The sequence below is a fragment of the Vulpes vulpes genome, chromosome 4 (assembly GCF_048418805.1).
Source record: "Vulpes vulpes isolate BD-2025 chromosome 4, VulVul3, whole genome shotgun sequence".
NCBI classification, from domain to species: domain Eukaryota; kingdom Metazoa; phylum Chordata; class Mammalia; order Carnivora; family Canidae; genus Vulpes; species Vulpes vulpes.
The window spans coordinates 128533913-128546804 of NC_132783.1; the positions used below are offsets into that span (position 1 = coordinate 128533913).

The 12892-nt window shown below is 33.8% G+C and overlaps 1 protein-coding gene across 3 annotated transcripts in view; it reads left to right on the top strand.

The window, feature by feature from the left end:
• Window positions 1-9921, top strand: part of FYB1 (FYN binding protein 1) — a 146434-nt gene extending 136513 nt beyond the window's left edge. For all 3 annotated transcript variants that reach the window (XM_072757046.1, XM_026016716.2, XM_072757047.1), the window contains 3 exons: window positions 6335-6368; window positions 8431-8462; window positions 9253-9921. In XM_072757046.1, the coding sequence (XP_072613147.1) occupies window positions 6335-6368; window positions 8431-8462; window positions 9253-9275 (89 nt within the window). In that variant the 3' untranslated portion in view covers window positions 9276-9921. The remainder of the gene's footprint in view (window positions 1-6334; window positions 6369-8430; window positions 8463-9252) is intronic.
• Window positions 9922-12892: the final 2971 nt, after the last annotated feature.

Sequence of the window (12892 nt, forward strand, 5' to 3'; positions counted from 1 at the left end):
TTCCTATTTGGACCTCAATAATCCTTAGTACTGTTATGAATATTGGAGGGCTCCTGCCCTCTTAGAATTTATCATCTGTTAAAAATTAGAAGGGCAAACATTACGTAAAATGCTGATAGATCACAGTCAAGGGCCCCATGTCACTTTTATCTTTTTTTTTTTTTTTTTTTTTTTTTTTTTCTGGGGCAATACCAATGCCCTTTACAATTCCCAGGCTCACTGATAACGAATTCAAGGCTTATTCAAGGCTTAGAGGGCTCGGGGTCCATCCCACACAGGACGGAAACCTGATGATTCTATCAGTAGTGCTTGTGTACCTGTTGTTTTTTTTTATTTAAAGAGTTTCTTTGGACTGGACTTTGCCTTAGCTTGGTTTCCTGGTTTAGGAGGTGATTCTAGGAAACACTCAAAGGCAAGTGGGAAAGTAGACAGGAAAAGAAAGGCAGTTGACAAAGCCTTGTTATGGAAAAGGTTGCCACTTAGATCATTGGAGCTTATTCCAGTTGGGAATTCGAAGTGGCAGTATTATCACATCCAGGGAAAAACAAATTGGGGTATTTATACATCAATTCCTGTTAATGTGGAGTTGAAGCCTCCTCCTGGGCAGGTGGTGAGCCATTCAGGATACTGAGCAAGCTGAAAAGGACATCTGGAAGACAAGAGAAAAATGATCAGTTAAAAAAAAAAAAAAAACTGCAAGTGTTATTCTTTGGAAGTTGGGTGAACCAAAAAGCACCAACATGGTTAGGGTGAAGGTCTATGGGAAGGCCACCTGGAGCATCTGCTATTGCCTTTCATGTTAAGCTTTGTTCCAAAATGTGATTATTGTACCTGCTTAATTTCACTTTTATTTTGCCAGATCTCCTGCTTTTCTTAATTTTTCTAAACTTCCTGCTTATTCCTCCCTTGAACTGGATCCTTGGTATTCTTACTCTCCCTTATCTCTGATCCGTTGCTCATGACTTCTATAGGATTGGAGAGAATTGTGTGGATTTAACCTCCCTCATCTACATTCATTATTGCAATAGCCTTTCAAATGCTATGTCTACTTTACCCTTACTCTCAGCCAATCTCCCTGCCACACTGTTACTCAGATATGATTTTTAAATATACAAATATTATCTGAGGCTAGTACATAAAACCCTGTAGATCTAACTTCAATCTCATCAACTATTTCCCGTCTGCAACGGATGCTCCAAAAGTATATACTACGTACTTGTCATTCCCTAAGTAAATTAGGCTATTTCATCCTTCTATGCTATTTTATTCTACTTCAAATGCCCATAATTGCCTATTAAAAGCAATCCTGTTGTCACCTAAAATTGGAAGCACACCCACTCCCTACTCCCCAGTCACCCATCACAATTTATCTCTCCCCTGCCCCACCATGCTACTTCTTCTGTCTCTGGAATTGTCCTTACTGTTTTACCAATCTGCTATTCTTATTAGACTCTGAGCTTGAGAGTAACTTCACTGAAATGTTCTCAACATTGTACTGCCAACACATCCTGTGGTGCCTGGCACCTTGTTCAGGGCTTCCTGAGCTGAATGTAACAATTTGGAGATTGCAGTTGGAGAACCAGATGAAAGTCTGACATATAGACACACACAGGAAGAAGTCTGTGGAATAGTTTAACTTGCTAGAAGACAGTTCTCTATCCTAGCCTTACTGATGTAGCTTGCTTGTTGTGTATTATTTAGGAGGCTTTAAATCTTTCAGTTCCTTACTTCTATATCTGCTTGGCTGTAAAGGCATTTGCAATCCAACACCATGGTAACCTTAACATTTTCCTTACTTTCCATTCCTTAATCCATCAAAGAAAAGAAAACATAGCTTACTGAAACTTAATTTGTAATGGTAGAAATTAGAGGCGAAAGTATTAACAAATAATCTCTTCCCATGGTGGAATTGAGTACAAGCCACTATTACAAGCATTATCACATTTGATCAGTTCACCCACTGGCTTGTGGAAAACATAGCGCAGAGGCGTTGAGATCTTAAATATGTATTTCTGGCACATTCCCAAATGTTTAGAATTTCTCGCTAATATTTGAGCGTATTCCACAACTCAATGTCTCATAAGCTGTGGGTTTCCCCACCTCCTGTCACTGGAGAAAAATGTTCTACAAAAAATGTGGAAGGAGACATGAACGGATTTATTTGTGGTTAAAATGCTCTCCATTTTCTTTGGGCATCAAGGAAAGGGAATTTCAAAGATAGTTTGGATTTTCTCAAATCCAACTGATCATTTCTTTGTTTAAATCATTTCGTTTTCAATTTTAAAACAGCACGTGCTCACTGAAGAAAATTTTTTAAATCCAAAATGTTGAAAGTCCCCCGATTTGAAGTCCTAGAAGTAAGTAGAGAGGACGGAGAGAAGGAAGAGAGGGAGAGAGAATGTTTCTATAACAGCAGGCTAATAATTCATATTTAGTCTTATACACTGTGTTTTATTTTTTTCTTTGTTACATTTTAAGTATGTTCCCTTGAAGTCAGACATGGTCCCCTTGCCCGGGTAAATCTGTACGACATGATTTCACTGTTTTTATTTTTATTTTTACTTTTTTTTAAAGATTTATTTATTTATTTATGATAGACACACACAGAGAGAGAGGCAGAGACACACAGGCAGAGGGAGAAGCAGGCTCCATGCCGGGAGCCTGACGTGGGACTCGATCCCGGGACTCCAGGATTGTGCCCTGGGCCAAAGGCAGGCGCTAAACCGATGAGCCACCCAGGGATCCCTGATTTCACTGTTTTTAAACTACATGAGGCCAAATTGAGTAAATTTAACTTTATTTCGGGACTTGCTCATGACAAGTGAAATCATAAATAATAGAAACTGTTGTTTTTATTAAGTGAAAAATGTGAAAATATTAGAATGAAGATATTTTCAACTTTTCCAAAGATGATTTTATATTTCTTTCATAACAAGGTGAATCAGTCCTGAGAGTTGGCACATATGGGGAATGGATGTGACTTTCTTAATTAGCTCTATCCCACCACATATTTCAAAACCCTTGTCTCAAGCCACTGTGTTCTGTTGTATGAATATGAAATTCATATTCATGAATATGAATATGAAATTCTCTTAAGTATGAGAATCCCTGGTATGCCAGCACCCACAGTAAACATGGCAGTCATTCTACATGGTATGGAGCCATGATGACTTTTTTGCTTATTTCATATGTATTTTTTATCTATATTCCTTATGATGGATGTACATGGAACATTTAAGCAAAGAGATCATTTTCCTATTGCAAAAAAATTATTTCTAGGAACTATAATGGAGAGATTATATAAAATATAAAAATCATGGTAAGTCACTTGTTTCAGCACTGTCATGAATGATGCTTTTAATAGAATGAAGTTTTACAGATTTTTAAAGGTGCTAGACAGCAAAATCTATACTGTATTAAGTCATTGACCCTGTAAAAATGCTATATAATAGTAATTTTATAGCTAATGAGCCCTAAATTATCACATCATTTCAGGAAACTAAAATAGAGCAGTATAGTACTGTCCCACACTGCATCTCCTTGATATATTTTTCCTAAATAATATTCATAATCATTCACATTTATGTAGCTCACACACACAAGTAACAGCAACAGCAGAGCATTCAACAAAAGGGAAAGCCATTCCTTAGAGCTCTTGAACAGGCAAGATATAGGAAGAAATGTAATAGGGATTTGAGATCTAAAATATATTTTTTATAATTAATTTTGCAAAGATAGGCTATTAAACTGTAGATCATGAGTTATTAACTTTGGTCATATAAAGAACTATTTAATGCTTAATTACTACAGATAGTACTTTATCCAGGTCTACACAACTTTAGCATAAATGAATTTTTAAAAGATTATGTAAAAGCAAAGAAAAATAAAAACCTTTAATTTCCAAAAATAGTGCCTATATTCTCTTTGTTTTGTTCTTTATTTCTTTTAATCTTCTAAAGACTTTTTAAAAAAACAAATATATTTGATGCTGGGTTAAGTCTAGTCTCTGACAACAGTTTATATTTCTTGTATGTTTCTCTGATTTTGTATCTTCTAATTTTAGTTCAGGGACATTACAAAGCCTGAATAGCTCGCAATGACATTGCCTTTGTTGTAAAAAGCTTCAGCTCATCCACATCATTACTTTTAAATTATTAACTTAAACATAAATATCTCGTGGGTACACTTAATATTGTATTCCTTTATTTCCCAATTTGTTTTAAGAAAAAATTTCAAAACAAAAGCAGAAACACCAGCTTTAACTAATGGAAACAAAAACATTTGACTAAAAAAACAAACAAACAAAAAACCATTTGACTATTACTATAGTCAAATAGTCTATATTACTATAGAGAACACTTCACTTTTTATTTTAGCTCCCAACATCAGTGCACGTAAAGACAGATTTCAGTTATTGGGACCATGACACGAAATCCACAATTTGTTCTAAAAACTTGTTATCTGCCTAGATTTTTCTCTTTTGAGAGACATGTATAGAATTGAATTTTTTAGAGATGAGTTTATCCCCCCTTTAAAAATTATGTTAAATTATGATATATATCTTAATTTTTTTAGAAGTCTGTTAACATGAAATGAATAAAAGAACTGTGATATCAAAGCAACTAAGAATATTAATTTTAGATGTTCTTACATTAATAATTTTTACTACTTTTGCTTTAACTGAAATTTAAAAAGGAAGGTATAACAAGGTCTAATTTTTCATTGTCTGAGAAAAATATTACATTATTGTGCTTTTATCATTTTGACACATGCTTCATTATTTCCATACTACAGGAATTCAAAGATAACTTTGATTCTTCCTTTCCAAATAGAATTCTAATAAAGTTTTCATTAAAAAGTCATGAATCTCTTGATAAAATATTTCAGTGGAGTTTTTTGTTTTTGTTTTTGTTTTTTTTACTCTGGAATATTTCAAGGGAAAGTTCATCTTCTTAAGTCTTAATCTATAGTTTCATTTGTAAGGTCTCAACTTTTTTAAAAAATGTTTTTGCATGTTAAATCAATGGCAATATAAGTATACTCAAGTAAATTTATTATATGTGTTAATCTTTGCCTATGACCTTCCTGGTTTTTAATTTTTTACACATTTACTCTACTTAAAAATTAGATCTAAAGTAGACCAAGCTGAATAGATAGACTCTGAAAGAATTCAGAGGTTGTGTTGACAAGGCAATGAATGGTAGTAATCTCAAGCATATAGTAGTGTTTAGGTGCTAACACAAAACTAATTATTCCAAAGCTTAATAATATTAATTAAATGTCAGCAGAAATTTTCTCAAGAAAAATATCTTGTATTTTTTTCCTTAGGATTATTTTGCACCATAAGGGCAAAGATAAGGTGTTCAAAAACAAAAAACAAAAAAACCCAAAAAACCCACCTTTGCTTGTTTTGCCTAAAATATGGTCTATTTCCTATTCAATAGGAGAATCACTAGAATGCTTGGTATGTGTTCTTCTAATAATGATTTGTTTTGTGAAAGATGAAAATGCACACATTGACACTCTGTCAAATGGCAAAAGCAGTATGGAAGACCTACCACGCTGAACATGAGAATTATTTTGCAACCATTTAGAATGCCTACTCCTGGGCAGCCCTGGTGGCTCAGCAGTTTAGCGCTGCCTTCAGCCCAGGGCAGGATCCCGGAAACCCGGGATCGAGACCCACGTCTGGCTTCCTGCCTGGAGCCTGCTTCTCCCCCTGCCTATGTCTCTGCCTTTCTGTGTGTGTCTCTCATGAGTAAATAAATAAAATCTTAAAAAAAAAAAAAAAAAAAAAAAAGCCTACTCCCACAAGGAATCACAAGATTGCTGATTTGAAAGGAAGTTAAATGCAGTTTTGACTGTAATATAATACAATTTGAAAACTTAAGGCTTTGATCTGGTGGTATTTAAAATACCTATCTACAAACTACTTTTATATTTAGAGAAACTATAAATTCTCCCTAGGTTGTGTGGCATGGGTATCACCATGAAGGAAATCTGAAGGAGCCTTGTGCTACAACCTGCAGTAGCTTGGAGAAGGAGATAATTTGATTCTCTTTAAGAGGAAAGATTGTGAATGGAGAAAAAGAGACATGTAGGAGAGAGAGAGAGAAAAGTTAGAAAAGGAGAAGGAAAGAAGGGGAGAACAGTGGACACAAATAAGAAAAATCTCCTCCATTAGATTATATCTATTTGGAGATAGATATAATTATTCAGTATATTATATTACATTGTGTCCTATTAAATATTCAATTATCTCACTTTCTTAAAAGAAACAGTAAAGATTATTCAATTCTGTACTATTAATAAAATTTATTTTCTTTTTTCATAGATGGTTATGTCCTTCGGAGTTACTTGGTAGACAAGTAAGTTCATATTCTTCTGTTACTGTACTTGTAAAACAAATATTATACTTTTTATAAGAAAGATTTCTGATATTTAAATAATACATTCTACTGAACTGCCATAAATAAATTTTTTAAAAATATGCTATATTAATGTCAGTAGGGTAAGATCCATAATAAAGTTATGGTTTTCATAAAGTGTCACTCTTTTAAATAGATAAGAACCCTTCTCATTCATGAGTATACAGTTCATAATTATATATATTCATTGGAGACAGGGCAAAACATTGGAGACAGGGGACAACCACTAACACTTTCATTAATAGTTTGCCAATCACTTACTGATTAATACAGTTGGTTGAAATGAATTAATCAGGAGCCAATTAGTGTTTACACAGTAGGTGCTAATGTCACCTGTTAGTAATCTTCAGTTGAGGGCTTTTCTTTACTAGGCATAGTAGAGTATTAACTTGCTCTTTTGGAAGCATGCCAGAAAAAAGATAGTCGATTCTTCTATTCTTATGAATAAGACATTGTCACAGTCTGGTACTAGTGTTCTATTAGAATCCCCCTCAAATGTTATAAGATTCTGTTGCAAGTATATTAATGCAAGAAATGAACTCCATTATCAGGTCATACACAAACATTAATATTTACAGAATTCTGCATAATAAAAAAATCAAGGAAGACTCACAAACTGTATACATAAACAACCTGACACCAATCAGAAAGAGACAACTCAATGCTAATGCTTTGTCAGCAAACTAGTAAAGAGTCAAAAGAAAAATAATCACAATACTTTTCTTTTTCTCAGAGCATTAATCACAATGGTGGGCAAGGCACTTTTCTATTTTATGAAAGATACAAATTTCAAGGAAAGAATATATGGCATAACGAGGACAACTTCATCAGTGATTATTCCAGGATGATGAAGAGAGGTTTAGAATTTATACTCTAAGAAATTATGGGTTCACCATCTATTGATGTGAATACTTAATAAGTGCTTATTGAATGAATGATAGGAAAATCTGTCCTCTTTGTATTTGTGTCAGATTTCTATTAGCCAAACCCTCCCTAATCTCAGAGAAAGGATCCAAACAAAGACATAGGCAACTCACAGCATCTGCCACAGTTGGCAGTGACTTGGAGAGCCTGCTGCTGCTTCCATGATAAAAGCAGAGATAATACAGAAACCAATAGTGGATCTGGTCAAAGTGAAAGTCCTCTTATATTTCTGAACTTTAAAACTGTATTCTAAAAACAAAACAAAACAAAAAACTGTATTCTATGTTTCAAGACTATATTAGCATTTATCATACTTTCTATTTTAATTACTTGCATATAATTCTCTCCTCCATTAGATTATAAGCATCTTGAAATCCAAGCTTCTGTCTTACTCATGTCTATATCTCCTGGTACATAGGAGAGACTCAGTAGGTGTGTACAAAGGAATATTTTACAAAGATTCAGGACCAAGTACAACCAAAATGTGTAAAAGTAGCCAGAACTATTACTGTGCATGCAGTTTATAACCATAAATATTTTTAGGATTATATAACATAAGAATCACCATACGAACCATATCTTGGCTACTCATTTTGAAATATAAATTTGAAAATTTATATATTTTATAATTAATATTTGTACATTTAAAAAATCCATTAGAGCCCCAAGTGGAGTATTGTGCTATGCTTGTTCAGTTTGTGCAGTTCAAAAGGTACTTCTTACAACACCCAGCTCTATGCTAGGCTCACAGTTGGATCTAAAGATGAATAAAGCATATGTGGGGCTCCTGAGGCATGTTTCCACTATTCCATGTCTATGATATGGAATAAGTTGTGGGTCTTTTGGTTATTTTTAGAATATAACAGAGGATTAGGTTAAACCAATGAAAGATGATGCAGATGACTATGAAATTTCTTCCCACTTAAGTGAATGACATTTAACTTCTTATCCTTAAATGCTTAATTTTGTCATATAAAATCATATTACTAGCTTTTTTATATTACTAGCTTTTTAATCTAAATATTGCCTTAATGTTAAGAACATATTTTTTAATAAAAATTATTTTCTATATTTACAGTGATGGAGAGATCTATGATGATATTGCTGATGGTAAGTCTCACATGGCACCCACCTCCAAGAACAGTAACAGTGAATTTTTGTTCTTATAAAAACTAAAAGTAGCTTGCTGGATTAATTAGAGCTTTCCAGTCGGATCAGAATTTGAATCACTTGAAAATGTTAGGAAAAGTAGATACTGTGATATAATTTTTAAAAATTATTTGTGCACATGACTGGAAATCAAGGGAGAATCTTATTTATTTTCTTCAAAAACAGAAGCATGAAAATTATTAGTGAATTTTTCATTATACTATTAATCTTAATTTCTAATTACTTTCATCCACAAACATATGTATACTTGACCAGTTAATACGTACTTATTTCATAACCTATATTACTTGCCAGTGTTCTTTTAGCATCACATATTTATAAATTACACTCTAAAAACTTAATCTCAACTGAAATGATGCATATAGTTACTCATGTGGCCTTTTAGTTTCCTTTTAAATTTAGGATCGTACTGATATTTAATATCTCCAATCTCATTTACAGTAACTACCAAAGATACATTTAATTAATTGCCCAATAAAATAATCCTCAGTCTCATTTTGATAAAGAATAAATCTGTCCAAAAACTTAGTTTGAATTATATACTGAGCATTGAAAGTTAAATATATATATGATCTTCCATTTAACTACTTTTTCATAAAATGGGTCAATTCTACATTTTTTTAATCCTAAACTGGGAAGGTGTGAATCACCCACATTTCTAACCTTGGAACACTTAAAAGATATGTGTTTTGTATAACTATATTGAAATTTGTACTTTTTTTTTTTCCAGGTTGCATCTATGACAATGACTAGGTCTCAGCTTTGTTCATTCTGCTATGTTCATTTGCTGCCAAAATGAAGTCTAAGTTTTAATTGACATGTGATTGGATATCATAGAAAATGAATGCACACAACTACTCATTACCATTTGTTATAAAATCTTGATTATGAGGTTTTGAACTTTGGACTTAGAAAATGATTTTGATATCTTGGAAGACTACACCAATGAAATGTAAGAATTACTAAATATCCCATCTCTGCCTCAGCTGCAGTTATGAAGGCACTTCTTTTAGACCACCTCCCTTCTGTAGACAACCTCCCCTCCTTAAAAAGAAAAAAAAATGAGAAGAAATGATTGTGTTATCTAAAGAAATATGAGGAAGAAGAATAAAGAAATATAAGGAAGAAAATATTAAAACATTTCACAAGAAGGAAAACTATTGTTTGAACTTCTAATTATGACTGTATCTTATATTCTTTATTCAAATTATCTATCCTGAAACAGGCACAACTGTCTCCTCTCTTGCTGGCAGGATAAATGTTTTAAAAATGACAGTGGTAGCAGAATTTTTGTATAAAGATTGTTCCTGTTTGTTAATTGTGAATATATGTTAATTATTTGATGAGAATGTAAACATTTAGTGTGCGCACTTAAGATTAAAATTTAGAAGAGCCAAAATAAGTTTTCTTTTTGCAGATTCATCCACTAATAGTTTAATTATGTGCTCTATTTAAATTACTGTTGTAACTAGAGTGGATATGAATGAGGACTACCCTAAAATTATGAAGAATGAAGATGGACTTTGAAATTAATTAGGCTTTTATGGCACCTCTTTACTATGAGAACTCTTTTGAAGGCTTTTGCTTTTCAATTACCTCTGTGGAACTTTTTTTTTTTTTAACTACTTTACTGGAAAGTTGGCCTAGTGTTTGGACTAGAACATTCCTTACTCAGACATACTCATTCCCAAAGCAACTCCAAACAAAACATGAAGCATTTGGGCTCCAAATGCTTAGAACACTAAACACCATGATACAATATTCAAAACCCTAACACCCAAGAAAATAGCATGTTAGGTAATTTTTTCACAACTTCCAAAATAGGCAAATCCTAAAACAGGTTCTACTACTAATGAACCACGAAGTAATATTGGGTAAACTATTTATCCCCCCAGTTTCCTCATCTGCAAATTACAGGATTAGATGAAATCAATTTTCCCAACTTTTTTTTACTACCAGTTACCTCAAACTTTTATAATCTTTTCCCTACCCTAATCCTGTATTTCAGAAGCCTTTGTGTATTTTTAAAATTCTTTGATTAAATACTGATTAATGCATTTTCCATACTTTAATATTGCAAAGGCCCATTGGAGCTTCTGAAGAGTGGCCCCACTGAATTGAAATCATTTTAAGTCATTATAACCTCAGCCTTCATGTGGGTAAAGTGTGATTTCCATTTGATATGTTGAAATTTGAAAATAGATCATCAAAAAAATAAAGAGAAGAAAGAAGAAAGAAAGAAAGAAAGAAAGAAAGAAAGAAAGAAGAAAAGAAAGAAAAGAAAAGAAAAAAGAAAAGAAAGAAAAGAAAAGAAAAGAAGAAAGAGAGAGAGAGAGAGAAGGAAAGAAAGAAAATAGGCCATCAACACTTATTGCTCAATTTATAGATTCTGGGAGTCTGAGGCCCTCACATTAGAAACCAATGATGTCAAAATCCCCCTCCAATTATGAAATACTTTACTGTCTACTTTTTAATATGGTAAGCCAGTATATGCTCATATGATGAAATTATTTAAGAGATAAATTACATGGTTCAAAAGCATTTTTGTTTTTGTTAAATTTGATAGCAAATATATGTAATACACTGACAGTATATTTCCAGTAATTTTTTTCTGATTGAGAATGACAAATTCAATACAATGTCAGTTTTTAAAATTCCTAATTAAATCAAGAGAATATTTTAGAGTTTTGGGTTATACACCAAGAAACAAAAATACACATGCCTACGAAAGATATATGTATTAGATAATCATCTTAATATAAAGATATATTTGACATATTAATTTTAATATACTAAATATTATTTCTCTTATAGTTTTATGTATGGAATTTTGTCACACGAGAAGAGTTACAATAAATACCTTCAGCAGATAACTTCGCCTCCTACTTCATCAAGAAATTGATCTGCAGAGTCTTTCTCTAAGCCCAATCTTACCTCTTTTTCCTTCCTATTTTGAATGAAATTGAAAAAAAACAAGCACAATTCCCTTCAACTTCCAATGACATTCAGCCTTAACCCATATTCAGACATTACCCCAGGGAATAAGATGTCCCTCCTCAAATCCATAACCTTTATCCAATTTCTTCATCCTTCTTTCACTGTAGTCTTCTTCCTTCACAGTTAACTAATTCTCTCTCTCTCTCTCTCTCTCTCTCACACACACACACACACACTCCCCACCTGAATTCTCCCCTTTCCTTTCTTCTCTTCCTCTACTTTAACTTCTCCCATCATGCAGATTCCCTCTTCTAGGCTTTCAAACATACTGAAGTTTTTCTAGCTCAAAAAACAACAGAAAACCTTGCCTTGAATCCAAACGTCTCTCAAACTACAACCCATTTCTACCTTCCTCTTCTCGTCTCATTGTCTTTAAAATGGTAGGGTATATCTAGCAACCAAGAGAATACTACACCTCGTGGACCCCCAACCATAGGAAGCTTAGCTCACCAAAGGTCCTGCCATCAACACTCAGAGACCCATTGCCACAGTTGTGCCAACTCCAAGCTTCCCACAGCCTGCTCCTAGCCAATGACTGAGCATGGCAGTCCTGATCCTGAAAGATACAGAAGACACCAGGCCGCAGATGTGGTTTGAAGACTCCCCAACAGCCTTGCTAAAACTTCTTTACCCTGCATAGTACTCTGAGATGTTTCTTTCCAACATTCTTCCCTGACCCTGACCCTCCCTTCCCTTCCCTTCCGTGACCCTCTTTATTAGGGTCAGACTTGCATTGCTCTCTGATGACTCCTCCAACTTCCCTGGCTTCCTCCCATTTCGTCTCACACATACGTTTCTCCATTTTTCTGCAACATCAGCCATTTATGACAGGAAATATATGAGATGAAGCGCACACACCACACTAGAGCTCTCCAACTTGTCAATAACAAGGAGCCTTTCCGTGGGGGTGAGTGATGGACAAACCTCATTTAGTTTCTATGACAGCCAGATTGCATTTCTGTTAGAAGCACCAAATGCCATTGAGAGGTCTAGCAGGAATATAATCATAAAAAACTAATGCTGCTGCACATGAACTCCTCAGCATCTGATGCGATGCAAATGCCATGGCCTGGACTTGAAATTTAAAGTCAAATTATGGCCTTGGACTTGCCCAGCTGAGAATACTCAAAAGCGAATACAGGTTCTTATTATGGCAGACAGGTTCTTATTAACAAAGCAGAAGACAGAAATTCCTTCTATGACCACCTTCTCATCTCAGTTCTTAGAAACAGATCTTTGAAATGATGTAATATTTTTCAGAAACTTCAATTAAATTGATTAATAATTTTATTCAGGCATGGAAACTATCTCTTTGCTTTCAAATTCATGATCTTACACATGCTGTCAGATATGGGAGCTTGAGTCTTCATCAC